The sequence below is a fragment of the Rhinoderma darwinii genome, chromosome 2 (genome assembly GCF_050947455.1).
Source record: "Rhinoderma darwinii isolate aRhiDar2 chromosome 2, aRhiDar2.hap1, whole genome shotgun sequence".
Lineage (NCBI taxonomy): Eukaryota > Metazoa > Chordata > Amphibia > Anura > Rhinodermatidae > Rhinoderma > Rhinoderma darwinii.
Genome location: NC_134688.1, coordinates 273,065,277 through 273,081,695, shown reverse-complemented (window position 1 = coordinate 273,081,695; position 16,419 = coordinate 273,065,277). Strand labels below are relative to the sequence as shown.

At 42.0% G+C, this 16,419-nt stretch overlaps 1 protein-coding gene across 1 annotated transcript in view; it reads right to left on the bottom strand.

Annotated features, from left to right (window-relative positions):
- GRIK3 (glutamate ionotropic receptor kainate type subunit 3) overlaps positions 1–16,419 on the bottom strand; it is a 472,269-nt gene that overhangs the window by 103,854 nt on the left and 351,996 nt on the right. Inside the window, exon 10 of the mRNA XM_075853264.1 lies at positions 12,170–12,373. Coding sequence (XP_075709379.1) covers positions 12,170–12,373 — 204 coding nt within the window. The remainder of the gene's footprint in view (positions 1–12,169; positions 12,374–16,419) is intronic.

The following is a 16,419-nucleotide window of genomic DNA, read 5'->3' as shown; positions in this document are numbered from 1 at the left end:
TCGCAACACGCACCACTTTGTTGCGGGTTTAAGCATCCCATTGATTTAAATGGGAAAACCCACAACAGAAGAGCTGCGATTCCGCAGCATAAGGCTGGGTTCACACGTGGCGGAATTTCACTTGAATTCCGCTGCGGACACACGGCAGCGTTAATCCGCAGCGGAGCCGTTTCTCCATTGACTTCCACTTAAATTTAGAAGTGTTCGTTTAGACGATGCGTAAAATTCCGCTGCGGAGCATAGGCTGCGGAGCGGAATTTGGTGTCCGCAGCATGCTCTGTCTGTTGCGGAGCAGTGGCGGACTGGTTGCGGACTCATGGCGGAATTTCTCCATTGACTTCAATGGAGATTCTAAATTCCGCAATGAAGTCCGCAGCTGTCATGCACATGTTATGTGTGCTGCGCATGCGTCTTGCTTTTTTAACATGACATTTCTTCATTCTGGCTGGACCTATGTATTTCTAGGTCTACAGCCAGACTGAGGAAGTCAATGGGGCTCCCGGAATTACGGGAGCGTTGCTAGGAGACATCAGTAAATAGTCACTGTCCAGGGTGCTGAAAGAGTTAAGCGATCGGCAGTAACTGTTTCTGCACCCTGGACAGTGACTACCGATCCCAATATACAGCAACCTGTAAAAAAATAGAAGTTCATACTTACCGAGAACTCCCTGCTTCTGTCTCCAGTCCAGCTTCCCAGGATGACGTTTCAGTCTAAGTGACGGCTGCAGCCAATCACAGGCTGCAGCGGTCACATGGACTGCCGCGTCATCCAGGGAGGTCGGGCTGGATGCCGAAAGAGGGACGCGTCACCAAGACAACGGCCGTTAAGTATGAAATTTGTTTACTTTCACTAGGGAAAGTGCTGTCCCTTCTCTCTATCCTGCACTGATAGAGAGAAGGGAAGCACTTTTTCCGCAGTCCGCAGCAGCTAGTCCCATCAATTTACTGCACATTTTGGGCAGATCCGCAGCCGTAATCCGCAACCCGGATTAGGTGCGGCATTGATGCGGACAGTTGCGGAGGAAATCCGCCACGTGGGGGCATGCCCTAAATTGCATGCTGCGGTGGAAGAAACCACACCGCAGGTCAATATATGTGCGTTATTTTGGCTGCATTTTTCCGCAGTGTGGGGACGAGATTTGCTGAAATCTGTACCACACTGCTGCTACCCTAATATGCTGTGGATTTTCCGCAATTAATCCATTGCGGAAAATCTGCAGTGTTTACGCCTAGTGTCTTCCTATCCTAAAACTCCTTTCAATTATCACACAACTATCGACGATCATTGTTTGTATGGACATTTATATTACAAACCTATAATTTCTACATAATTTGCTTTATTATATGTGTCAAACATTTTATTTTAAAATGTACTAACATATATTGGAAAAAAGATTTTTGAAGTTGAAACTATTAACAAATGGACCACTAAAACAATATAATGTATACATTTATTTCAACTAATGCACACTTCAGTCTTTTTCTTCAGGGTGCTAGCCGTTTTTCTGACGGGGGGACAGAAGTACATTACAGAAATATTACACTAATCGGCAGCCACTTGTCTCTATCAATCACTGATAGAAAGAAGAGGCTGCTGTTTAAAAATAAAAAGTAGTTCATGCGTACACCGGTCGTTGTCTTGGTGATGAGTCCCTCTTCTTCCTCCAGTCCGACCTTCATGTATGACGCGGCAGCCTGTGATTGGCTCCAGAGGCCGCTGTAGCCTGTGATTGACTGCAGAGGCGGTCACGTGGGATGAAGCGTCATCCCTGGAGGCCGGCCTTCTGATGTCATCCAGACTTGTGTGACCACCACGACAGCCTGTGATTGGCTGCAGCGGTGACATGGGATGAAACATCATCCCAGGAGGCCGGACAGGAGGAAAATACAAGGATATCTTTGTAAGTATGAACTGATTTTTTTATTTTTTATTTCATAAATTGTATTTTGCGAGCGCCGAGCAAGGTCATTCTTGAGCGCTAGTCACTATCCAGGTTGCTGAAAGAGTTACCGCCGATCAGTGCAGCCCATTAACTCTTTCAGCACCCTGTACAGTGACTAGTGCTGAACAACCCTGCTCTTTCAGCACCCTGGACAGTATCATGCTTGGCGCTCGGAAACGGAAACACGGAGTGGATATGGAAATCACATGGCCGCTAAAACGGGCTCACGGACCCGTCAAAAACGGCCGTGAAAACGGTGATGGAAGTGTGCACGAGGCCTAAGGTGAAGAACATTGAAAATGATTTATAAAAACTATTTGAAAGGTAATTGCCCAGTTTTCAAGATGCAAATTTTATTATTATTTATTTATTTCAAGATGCAAAGTTATTATACCCTAAGACGGGGTAACACTCAGACTGTTGTGCAGTATGCATGCGACTTTCATGCAACTTGTGTGTGATTTTTTTTTCTCTTTCACATGATTCCCATTCACATCATTTATACACGTGCCATAGCTGTCACATCACAATCTCATTACATTTGCATTTACTTGTGGCTCAATGTATTCCTACATTGTATTACTGGAATGCAACAAAAAATCTGTGGGGGAGATGCGTTTCATATGCGTTTCGTCTTAATATACAGTTCGTACACAAATTTATTAAGAAGTGACCCTTTAATAAATGAGTCACATCTTTGGACATGTAAAAAGTGTAAGAATCACAGTAATATTGCCGGTCCCCATCCCCCAGACCTAAAATTAAAAACAATAACTCACCTCACCGTTCCGCTTCCCCCCGCATCTTCTCAGGCTCCCACATCAGACCACGGCGCATAGAAGTTCCTAATGCCGTTCAGCGTCAGGACGTGATTTGCGATGCAGCACACAATGTCCAGTGTCAGAATGCTGTATGCTGTGTCACTTATAACCATCTGGACCTTGTATTCGCTGTGGCCTGATGTGGAAGCCTGAGGAGAGCTGGGGGGAGAAGCAAAGCGGTGAGGTAAGTCATTTTATTTTCCATTTATTTAACCTTATTTAACCTTATTTTAATGTCCGATCTTGGGGTCTTAGAGCCTGCCTCTACTCTGTTACGCCCCTTGCCACAGAGTGAAATTTGCACCAGCTAAGAGGGGCCATAGACTTTCCCTATAATTTACGCCAGTTTTTTGTATAATAAATTCTAATAAATTTGTCGGGCCATGGTTGGCAACACCTCCTTTCACTAAACTCCAAATGCGGCGTTAACAGCCCAAAAGTTAAATGTTTTTTCTGAAAATAGTGACTTTTGAGTCTTTTGTGACTTTTTGATAAAAGTTGATAAATTCCCCCGTGTGTACTGCAGCAATAAACAGTTTCACCCAGTGTTTTGTGGGTTGATTGTATACCATACAAACTCTCTGGTAAAGATAATATCTTAGATTTATCCACAGTCCTGTTGAAATCCGCAGATAGAACTTTGTGATATAAGGATGCCACATGGCAAACACTGGCCCTGCTACACTTTTATACTCTACGATTGTACATTATGCTTGCATGACTCCTGATGACATCAACACATTTATTTCAAACCAGTTTATCACAGTAACATCAATGTAATCGACTTTTTGTGAAGCAAGAAATGTCAACGTAACTAGAGCTTTGTGTTTTTCTAGTGATCATTACTTTCTAAGTGCTTCTTTAAATAGAGGAATCATTCACAGAATAAAACAAGCAATGTAGTCCTACGGCCTCGAACCCGTTTGTGCTTTTTGAGCTATGCAAGGCTGATGGTTAAAAGGCATTCAGACTATAGTACTCCACAATGTATGGAAGCAAAATAAATGGTAAACTGAGTGCTCATGTGCCTGCCGTTGTCATGTGTTATGTTTACAGTGGAAGCTGGTATTATTTGCTATTCCGATGGTTGACTTTTTTATATGGTTCGTCCACAGCAGCATGTATGCGCTATAATTTGTGTATGTCGACAACTGCTTCCAATTCAGAGGTGAGAGACAGCCATATGGTCAATGTCTCACACCTACTAATGTCTTAAGGTGACTAGGGCCGCAGAGATGGTTAGAAACTGTGGAATACATTAAAAACAGCTGCAGTTCACATGGGTAAGGATCTAAATGCTAGAAAAAAACAACAGTAAGGCAGATAAGAAAGATAATGGACACGTATCGTTTCCGTAATTATAATTCTCTTGTGCGTTCTATCAAGTTCTCCTAATTTCTCTCCGAACAGGTCGTAGCACATATGCCTGCTTGTCTTCTATCATACCAACATTCATATAGACCTTGAAAAAAAGAATCCCCACTATCACTACATATAGAAATAGAACAATCACTCCCATTTTCCTGACCTTGTCACAATTATGTCTGTCCCAGAGTTGCCTCTGAAAATCAATGCACAACACTCTTTAGTTTTATGAAAAATTTAAAGGTTAGAATGTCTCCAAAGGCCACCCTCTTAAGGTGATATAGGTTGAATGGGACAAAAGTCCCCAAAACCCTAATGTTATCCCATTGTATGCATTAAATAGACATTAAATAACTCAGAAAATTGGAGCATCGAGACTGACCAATCAAAGCTTGATTAACAGTAGCGCTTGTTGCCATGGAGACCTGTTTTCATAATGTTAATAATGATGGCTCTTGCTAAAGCAGAGGACATTGCATCCATTAAATTTACTCTCAGTTGTTTAACCAATGAAATAATCTGAAATTTCTCAGTAACCTTTTCTCCCTTGAAAACCGAATCAGTGATTGCATGTGGAACAGTAGGAGTAATTTCAGAATGGTTATTTCATGTCAGACAGATGAGAATTTTCAAGAGCAGCTAAAAAAAGACAGTGTTTAACCCTTAGCTGCTCAGCCACTTGAGCTACAGGACGATTACATGCTCTGTGAATGTGATTACAGCATGTACAAAAAAATGTATCATACAGTATCCACTGAAAAGGTTAAATAGTGTTTAAAAAAGCAACACACTATAGGAGGTAAACTTTTTGTATTTAAAGTTTTTTTCTTGTTTAATCCTTTAATGCCAGTTTTGGCATTCAGGACGCAATAATTATATATTTTTTCATCTCTGCATTTTGAAAATCATAACGTTTTTGTTTTTTTGCGGGATATGTTGTATGTTTTTAATGGCATGATTTTAAAATACAAATGATATATTGTATTACTTTTCTTTAAAAAAAAAAGGAGTGGAAAAAAGAAACAATTCCATCATAATTTTTTTGTTTTTACGGCATTCACTGCACACTGTAACTGACATGTTAAGGCCAAATTCACATCTGCTTTGGAGGCTACGTTAGAGAGATTATGCCAAATATACTAGAAACAATAGCGCTGCATGCCTCGCTACTGGTAAAACCAAAGACACCCTGATAGAAAACCGACAGAGCCCATTAACGTTAAGGGGTTCCGTCGGCTGCTGGTCATGTCCGTGGTGCAATGGTACTGGTGCTTCCAGTTCTTCCCTTGTTCTGCTTCTCTGATGGAGCAGAAAAACAGAATAACGAACACAGATGTGAAATAGGCCTAACTTTATCCTGAAGGATGTTTTGATTATGGTAATACCAAATTTAAATACGGTAGTTTTTTTTTCCACTTTTGCACAATAAAAAAACCAAAACAAAATAATTTGTTTTTGTGTCACTGCATTTAAAGACATAACAATTAGATTTTTTTGTCAATGGAGCTAAAGGCCGGATTCAAACGATACGGACTGCATATCGGCCGCATTTCCCGGACCGAACACACTGCATGTCTCCTAGCTTTATAGTTATCTATGACGCCAGGAGTCCCTTCCTCTCTGTGGAACTACTGTCCCATACTGAAAACATGATTACAGTGCAGTTGTTCCACAGCAAGGCAGGGACTCCTAGCGTCAGAGATAACTAAGACGCAAGGAGCCTGGCTCCCTGCAGTATGTTCAGTCCAGGAAATGTGGCCGAGATACGGACTGTATATCACGGACCAAACATGCTCTTGTGAATCTGGCCTTATATTGACTTGTTTTTTTGTGGGAGGAATTGTAGTTCTCATTGGTAAGTTTTTGCGTACATACTTCTTAGTAATCTTTTTTTATTGCATTTTCGGGTGGTGATATGAAAAAAAAAAAGCAATTTGGTAATTTTTTTATGGTATTTAACATGTGGGATAAATAATATGTACATTTTGTTACAGTTTTTTTCTTTTACGGTATGTTTATGTAAGGGGTAAAAAATTTTTGTTGTTTTTTTTTTCTAAAACCTTTTTTTAAACACTGTAGGGGATTTGAACACACAATCCTTCTATCACTTCTATAATACAATAGTGACTCAGTATATTGTGAACGATATCAATCCGGAATCAGCATATAAACATGGGCATAACAGTTCCCCACTCTTATGCCCACTCCTCTTGGGACCAGAACGAGAGAGAAACTTCTTAATGAGGGTAGGAACATTGAGATTCTCCTCTGGCTCCCAGGACCCCTCTTCTGGACCAAACCCCCTCCAATCTACTAAATAAAAGGTTCTTCCCCTTACTTTTTTAGTGTCCAGGATCTCCTTAACCTCAAAAGTATCTGATGAATCCCTGGTTGCCACTGCAGGACTAGGAATCTTGGAGTAGTGGTTCAGGACCACAGGTTTCAGAAGGGGGACATCCCCAAGGAGTTGGGGATCTAGAAGGTAGGACGCAGCCGAAGCTTGTAGGAGACATGGTTAATTTGTTGCAAAATCTCGAAGGGTTCGAGAAACCTGGGAGCAAACTTGTACGATGGCACCCTCAGCCGGATATTCTTAGAGGACAGACAGACCTTAGTGACTCGAAGAAACTGAGGAGGCTCTCATCTTCTTGTGTCTGCTTTTCTTTTCATGAGGTCGACTGCCAGCAGAATAGAAGATCGGGTCGGCTGCCAGACTTGTAGAAAGTCCCTGAATGTAGAGTCAGCTGCAGGTACCTGGGACGTAGTGGAAACAGGGAGAGGTATTCATGGGTGTTGGCCGTAGACAATGAATAATAGCATGGAGGCGGTGGACTCACTAGTGTGGTTGTTGTAAGAGAACTCAGCCCAAGGAAGCAGCTGCATCCAGTCATCATGCTGCCTGGAGATAAAGTGTCGTAGATAGTTCTCCATAATTTGATTTATTCTCTCGACTTGACCATTGGACTGGGGATGGTAGGCTGAGGTAAAGTCCAACTTCACACGAGGAGTCCGCAGAGGGCTCTCCAGAAATCTGAGATAAACTGAACCCCCCGATCCGACACAATATGCCGAGGCAAGCCGTGCAGACGGTAGATGTGTTGGATCAAGAGATTGGCCAGTAGGGAAGCAGAAGATAGGCCAGTCAGTGGAACAAAATGAGCCAACTTGGAAAATCGGTCCACCACCACCCAGACCGTACTGCAACCAGCAGAGGGAGGCAGGTCCGTGGCAAAGTCCATAGCAATATGTTGCCAGGGAGCATTGGGCACAGGCAGCGGGGGCCACCAGAACTGACGAGCAATCAGGTCTCGGGTCTTACGGGCACCCGCGTGACCTGCCAGTTTGGAAGTGTGTCCGCAGCGGAGGTTTCTTTTTCTGTCTGCCAGACGCACAAAAGTCCTCCCCAGAGGAATGTCTCTAACTTGCAGAGGGTTGACAGGAATGATTTAGGATGGATCAATGATATTCTGTGGAGACTACATAGTATCCTCTGTCTCGAAGGACCTGGACAAGGCATCGGCCCTCACATTCTTGTCGGCCAGACGGTAGTGGAGCTCAAACTGGAACCGGGCAAAGAACAGCGACCACCTGGCCTGACGGGGATTCAGTCGTTGGGTTGTTTGGAAATAGGTGAGGTTCTTGTGGTCCGTGAATATCAAGATGGGATGAAATGCGCCCTCTAGCAGATGTCTCCACTCCTCAAGAGCCAATTTGATGGCCAGTAACTCCCAATCCCCAATCGAGTAGTTGCGTTCTGCGGAAGAGAAGAGTTTATAGTAATAACCACATACCATAGTCTTGCCCTTGGAACCTCTCTGGAACAGGAGAGCACCAGCACTGATACAGGAGGCTTCCACCTCCAACGAGAACTGTCGAGATACATCTGGATGATGGAGGATAGAGGCTGACGTGAAGGCACTCTTCAGGCTATTAAATGCGGATTCCGCCTCAGGAGTCCACACCTTGGCGTTCATGCCTTTCTTAGTGAGGGTAGATATAAGAGATGTCAGTGAGGAGAAGTTTGAAATGAACTGTCTGTAGAAATTAGCGAATTCCAGGATGCACTGTATGGACCTCAAGCCTTGAGGGCGTGACCATTCCAGGACGGCCTTTACCTTCTCAGGATCCATCTTGAGGCCTTGATCCGAGATGATGTAGCCCAGGAAGGGTAGAGAATCTCTGTCAAACAATCACTTCTCCAACTTGGCGTACAGGCGATTCTCCCTTAACTGCAGCAAAACTTGACGGACATGTCTCTGATGAGTCATTGGATCTGGAGAAAAAAATCAATATGTCATCAAGATAGACCACAACACAAACATAAAGGAGGTCACGGAAGATATCATTAACGAACTCTTGGAAGACCACAGGAGCATTACACAGGCCGAAGGTCATTACTAGATATTCATAGTGTCCGTCATGGGTATTAAATGCTGTCTTCCATTCGTCACCTTGGCGAACCAGGATTAGGTTGTAAGCCCCACGCAGGTCTAGCTTCGTAAAAATGTTGGCTCCTCGTATACGATCAAACAGTTCAGAAATCAATGGCAATGGATATCTATTTTTTACCGTGATATGGGTAAGACCCCGGTAGTCAATGCAGGGACGCAGAGAACCCTCCTTTTTCTTGACAAAGAAGAACCCGGCTCCTGCTGGGGAGGAAGACTTCCGTATGAAGCCCCTTTCCAAGTTCTCCTTAACATAGGAGGACATGAACTGAGTCTCTGGCAAGTTGAGAGGATATACTCTACCACGGGGAAGGGATGTACCAGAAATCAGCTCGATAGGACAGTCATGCGCACGGTGTGGGGGCAGCGTCTCCACTTCTTTCTTGCTGAGGACATCCGAGAACGCAGAATAATGACAAGGCAATCCTGCGTAGGACTGAGGTAGAGGAGGCTGAGCCGGATGAACTTGTACCAGTCCGCGGTTGAGACATTCAGGACCCCACTGGAGAACCTCTCCAGAATTCCAGTCCAGGACTGGGGCATGTAGTCGGAGCCAGGGCAGGCCCAGCAGCACAGGGTTGATGGCCTTAGCCAGGACAAAGAACGAGAGCAGCTCGGAATGGAGAACTCCCACTTGGAGCCTCAGCGGCTTGGACACAGCTACAATCGGGTCTCTCTCAATGAAGTTAGCTGCGGATCCAGAGTCCAGATAAGCAGTGACCCGTTGTGTTCTCTCGCTGGACATTATGGTCACGGGAATGGACAATTTAGAACAAAGACCCTCTTCACCCAGGGTAGACACTCCAACCCAACCTAGGCTCTGGGGCTTTTGGGGGCACAGACGCACAAGATGGCCTCCGAGGCCGCAATACAGACAGAGTCCCGAAGTGCGTCTGCGATGTCTCTCCAGGGTTGACAGCTTGAGATGGTCCATCTTCAAAGACTCCTTTGGAGGAACAGCTGATGAGGACAGCAGGGGTTGCTGCAAAGTATGAACCGGGCTAGGGAGTCCTCCCTCCTGGCGAGCCTCTTGGAACCGTTCTCGGATCCTTATATCAATCCGGGCGGCCGGAAGGATGAGGTCATCCAGGGTAGACAGCAGATCTCGGGCGGCAAGCTCATCCTTAATTTCAGGAGTCAGTCTCTGCCAGAATATAGCCACCAGGGTCTCATTGTTCCGCAACAATTCTCCTGCCAGGGTGCGGAACTGGATGGTGCACTCGTCCACGGAAGTGTGTCCCTGGCGTAGGTCTGCAGACGAGACTCGTCCAGGCTCCTCAAACACCATGCGAAATGTCCGTAGGAACGCCTGGAAGTCACGGATCTCTGGTCCTTGTCTTTCCCAGATAGTGTTCGTCCATGCAAGGGCCTTCTCCCAGTGAGGAGAGAGACGACGAAAGTGACCCTTGCGCCATCAGTAGAAAATGCCCTTGCATACAGGCTAATATAGATCTGGCACTTGTTCAAAAATCCATGGCATGTCTTCGCGTCTTCATCATAGCGGTGAGGTAGCGGCAAGGTATATCAGTATATCAGACAGTAGCAAGACAGGCTCGGTTGAGACTGGGCACCAGGCGTGGTGTAGCAGGACAGGCGTTGTACTCAGTGCAGCATGACTCCAACTCAATAAAGTACTTTGATCAGGATATCACTGGATACAGGTTACAGGTAGCAGGAACGGGAAACACTGGGAACTGGAAAACACTTAGGAGACTATTTGCAAAGACACACTAGGGTAACGACAACAAAGCTCAGGCAATTCAAGGAGGGGCAGAGCCCTTTTTATAGTCCGGGGTGATCTGGGGGCAATCAGCCCAATCAAACACATGTGTGCACTCTGGCTCCTTAAGGCTGGACTAAGCTCGCGAGCGTACATTAGTGGTGGCTGCGGAACAGGACGGCCGCATGTGCAGACATCTCTGGACAGAAAGGCGTTGACTGGATGGGAGGAGTTTGTGGTCAGCGAACACGGACGTTACCGTTGTCCTGAGGATTGAATATTTCTGGGCTATCTTAGGGCTGAAGACGATGCACACCGTTCTCCTTCACCACCCTGTACATTCATTACGCCAATTGGTTGCTAAGGGCAACATATGTGTGTATTCATTGATTGACATACCCAATTTAATTTGTTAATTTTGGTTTGTGGTAGATCTCCTGCAACATGTGATGATATTCTTGATATAAGGTTTATAAAGCGGGGATAGTTTTTTAAATGTTTCTGTTGGTTGCTAATGGCAACCGTAATACAGACGTTCAGGACACATACTAATATTTGTGAAAATAAATCAGCGATGCCCTTATTAGTCTGTGTCTTTATGTTTGGTTGTATTTTTTTTTTTTATATGGATTTAACTCTGGTTTAATATTTTAGTGGATTAGCATTAAAAAGCTACTGTATATTTTAGGTTTGACATATTCCATGACCATGGACTCCACAAGACCTCTGCTGTTGTCCTGCAGTATCTGGCATGAAGGCGCTAGCAACAGATCCTTTAAGTCCTGTAAGTTGCAAATTGGGCCTCCATTAATTGGATTTGTTTTTCCAGCACATCCCATAGATGCTCAAATGAATTGAGATCTGGGGAATTTGGAGGTAAAATCAACACCTTTAACTCTTGGTCATGTTCCTCAAACCATTCCTGAACAGTGTGCCATTAGGAAATGCCGTTGCAGTGAAGGGCATGTGTCAAAGTAACATCCACATGAATTCCAGGTCCCAGAACTTTGCCTAGAGAATCACACAGCCTCGACAAGCGCATCAATGAGTCTTGGGCACCCATGACCCTGTCAATGTTTAACAGTTGCGGTCACTTGGACCACTTTTGGTAGGTATTAACTAGAGATGAGCGAATCGATTGAATTCAAATCAAATTAGAATTTTCCAAAATGTTCTGATTCAACAAATTCCTAAACTTTTTGTGTTTGCGGCACAAATATTGTGTCAAAATGGCACCTGCTGGCGCATGTCGGCTACTATCTTACATATTAAAAAAGGATCAGCTAACCGCAGAAGGGCTTCCCCATAATGCCTTGCAGGAAGCCTTCCCAAAATGCTCTGCAATTATCCCCGCCCCTCTTTACCCATATCTGGTGCTGTCACTTTGACATTTGTAATGCTGGCTTGGCTTTAGATAGCTTGAAAGGGGTTGGATAAAGTCCTAGAAGACATCAAATAGTCAGACATGAGTTGTCATGACAATCGTGGCACTTGCAATTTAAAGCAAATTTATTCTGACTGAATCGACTTTGACGACTGATTTGACGGACCCAGAACGAATTTCAGAAAAAACGCTCATCTTTAGTACTAACCTCTGTATTCCGGGAACACCCCATATGACCTGCCCTTTTAGAGATGCTCTGACCCAGTAGCCTAGCCATCATACTTTGGCCCTTGTCAGATCTTTACACTTGGCTCCCAATGGTTATTCCTCACAGCTCCTTCAATCTGAAGTCAATGGGTCACCTATATGGATGTGTCAGAGTTGCCTTATAATCCTACTCTAGTAAATCTATATGATCTTTAACACAAAAGATTACTGATCAACTACTACTTTTAGTAATTTATACCAACTTAAAAATAATCACTTACATGGTCAATGAGCTCCTTGACTAGGCCATTCCACTGTCCTTTTTCATCTTGAGATCCATATCTGCCATCTTCAACTAAACGTATATCATATTCAAATCCAAGTATTTCTGAAATCTTCTTTAAAAGATCAATGCAAAAGCCTTCAAACCGTTCCTTGCCAAAAAGTGGTATATCTGACTTTTTAAACATCACGTAAGGCTCTTCCTTTAATAAAAAAAGATACATGGAGTATTATCACATTGTAAATAAGTTCTCATGAGCAGATTGGAGATACTACATATATAAGAAGCATTATAGGGGCTGTGTGACATTCGAAAAACATGTCTGCTTTCTTCCAGAAACAGCAACACTTTTGTCCATGGACAGGGTCTGGTATTGAAGCTCATCCCCATAGGGATGAATCAAAAGAATGCACCTAATATGTCATAATGACATTTTTGACAAAAATTCATTGATGTTATTAGCTTTTTGTGCCATCTAATCTATTGTTGGAATTCATTCAGTTCACAATGTGCATACAATTAAAAGTAAAATATTTAACAAAACTTCAACACTGCATTGTCTTATGTGTTTACTCTTCTTTGTCACATAGAGATATTGCTATCTTGACCTAAATAATGTTTTTTTTGCTGTGAGAAAGCAATGCCCAAGCTATAGGATTGCAGCAAGATTGGCAGTTGACATAAAGAAAGTGCATTAACACTATTAAAAGGAGTTAAAAAGAGAAATAGAGAAAAGTAAAAGCAGAAAGGAAGACTAAAATCTTCAAGACGTGCCACTTGCCTGGTAAACAGCGTATGAAATGAAGAGGAATGATACAGTAGGAGGATTTGGGATCAAAAAGGCACAACAGGTGAGGTACGAAGGAATTTCACAAGAAAAAGATGCCACTTTTTTGTTGGAGCAGAGTCAGGAGAGAAAGTAATAGCTGAACTGTTAATTGTCGGTAGAGTTTATCTGTAAAACAGACTATTTATGTTACCGGATTACCGGGCATAATTTAAATCTCCTGAGCCCTAATGCAAGATCTGTAACACGTGACCTCTTAGGGTATGTTCACATGCAAAATCAAAAAGGGCTGTTTTCTGTTCAGTCAATTTTGAATCAGGAAACGCTTTCTTGAGGCGATTTTTGGAGCTATTTTTCCAATGAAAAACAGCTAAAAAACGGCTCAAGAAGTGACATGCTCCTTCTTTTTACGGGGTGTCTTTTTACACGCACTTTTTTGAAAACAGCGGCATAAAAAACGCCCCATCTGAACTAAATGCTGTTTTTCCCATTGATTGCAATGGGCAGATGTTTGTCCGCGTTACCTACCGTTTTTCCAGGCGTATTTTGAGGCATTTACACACTGAAATACGCCTGAAAACTCTGCATATCCTTATGTGGCAGATAGGCTTTTGGACTTCCTCAGGTGCCAAGGCACAGGTGCAACTGCAACCTCTGTACCCCCTATAGTTACACTCTTTTTTATGATATATTAAACTACTTTTTCTTATATTACCATATCTATTTACATGTTATAAATTATGTTTTTGGCCATTGTGCCTTATTTCTTTTAAAAAGACATGAAACTTTAAAAGTCTAAAGCGGTATTCTGTATTCTGGTTTGAGCAAATAAAGTGTATTCTTTGCTTAATGAATAGTTATACAATTTTACAATTTTAATACTTCTTGTTTTAATTCATCATAAATTTCTAGATCTTTACTTGTATTCAATAGGAATCTTCATTGTCTACTTCCAGTGAATAAAAGTCTGTATTGGTCATGTTACAATTACAGGTATCAGAGTTCTGTCTTCTAAGGCTGGGTTCACACGACCTATTTTCAGACGTATACGAGGCGTTTTTTGTCTCGTTTTACGTCTGAAAATACGTCTCAAATACGTTGTCAAACATCTGCCCATTACTTTCTATGGGTATAACGCTGTATTGTTCCCACGACGCGTAATTTTACGCGTCGTACGGCAATTACGAGGCGTAAAATTACGCCTCGTAAAAAGAAGTGCAGGACACTTCTTTGGACGTTTTTTGGAGCTGTTTTCTCATAGACTCCAATGAAAACAGCTCCAAAAACGGACGTAAAAAACGCCGCGAAAACGCAGCGAAAAATGCAGCGAAAAACGCGAGTTGCTCAAAAAACTTCTGAAAAGCTCTGTATTTTCAGACGTTTTTGGTCACTACGTGTGCACATACCCTAACAAGTTATGCACATGTGTGACCATCACATAAACAGGGCAGATTTTTATTTTCTGGAAGTAAACAACGGAAAATGATATTAAATGACTGCAAGCAGAGATTCTAAAAACCACAAAGAATTGATACAGAAAGTATATTGGAAAATTCTAGAACTTTTTATATATATATATATATATATATATATATATATAAAATAATAATTAGCTAAAGGCGGAATTCCCCTTTATTAGAGAAAAATTTATTTATTTCACACAAATATGCTACAAGATATTGAAGGACCATACCGAAGAAAAAAATAGAGCATAACGTCTGCGTATACAAGAATATATCAATTTTATTTATAGAAAATAACATACAATTAAAAACACATCATAAGAAGACTCTAGTACTAATACCGTGGTACATCATACAGCACAGCGTTTCGCTGTTTTTGGTCGCTTCCTCAGGGGGTACACCGGAAGCGACCAAAAACAGCGAAACGCGCGTTGGGGTTTGCTGTGGACCGTTCAGCACGGACGTATGTTGACACTCTTGTTTTAAATGGGTAAGACTGCATTACTATAACTGCTCACCGTTTATCTACTGATTCTCCCTATGTGACTCCCTTGTGACCTGGTAATATCCACTGTAGTTATATAACTGAGAGGACACTGTGGATTATCAGTATTTAATCCACTTGGATGAGATACACTACATATCTAACTGTGTGGGTAGCATATATGGTTTTGCCCTATGTACCATTTCGTTACGTAATATTGTCCTGTGCTGTATGATGTACCACGGTATTAGTACTAGAGTCTTCTTATGATGTGTTTTTAATTGTATGTTATTTTCTATAAATAAAATTTATATATTCTTGTATACTCAGACGTTATGCTCTATTTTTTTCTTCGGTATGGTTCTATAATCATGGAGCAGTCTATCTGATACATTATGGGGGGAAGTTGGTCTCTTAAACTTTACCTAGCCTGTAACCAATATACGCTTGGAGTCTATGTATCTATAAGATATTGAAGGAGCAGGTCTTGTCCTGTCATTAATTTTAATAAATCTCCCATGTGCATAGAACATGTGTCTTCCATAGCGATAAATAATCTCCATAAGAGCATACATTTCTCTCATTCAGATGTCAAGGAGAGATGGATTAATTGAAGCTTACATGCATGTTCCTACTTTTTTTTTCTTATTCCATAACAAATGTTCTTAGCATCTTCCTTTCAGTGTCAGTTGCTTCTTTTTAATAATGATGTCAATAATAGGTATACAATTCCAAACTGCGGAATATACTATTGAAAAGAATTGTGTGTTTTCCTACCTGGTTCACATTTACTTACGCCACACTTCTCACCTGCAATAGTGACATTGTGAAGGTCAATGTTTCTCAGATAGCAGAATTAAATGGTAAGCTCCATAGAACAGGGACATATTGGGTCTGCATAAAATGGATTGTACACATCTGTGTACACCCTGCCTTCTTGTAGAAGAAATAAAAATGTATTTATAGTAATGTATTTATAAAATGCAAATATGCAATTATTAGAGAGCCAACAGCTTTTATAAATCATAAGCCACTATTAATTTTCTGCTGTCATGAAATAGCAGTATGCATATTTTAATAGCTGTAGCTGTTAAAATCTTGTAATGTACATTCCATTTTACATCGTCTTGTTGGAATAATTCTTAACTGCAAGAGGCTTTTTCTTGCAGCTTCTTTCCCTATTTATTACAAAAAACGGACAGACATTGTATTCAAATGCATCAACTTATTTTTTAAATCGATTCTGTGGCTAGAGGTGCCCTCCATGTGGAATATTGTGAGCTGTGAAATTGCTGTAGGAGAGGGGTTATTGGCTGTTTGGGTCATATATCTCTCCTTGAATAAGTCATTTTAATATTAGCATCGAGAAAAGGCAAAATAAAATAGGAAGTCACTCATCTAGAAATTCATTCAGTAGCTTTTCCATATGATTAAACCCCATCACAATCAAAACATTATTTTTCAGGGTATTAGGAATTTTCAACACAACTGAATAAGGAATTCTTAACTTGATA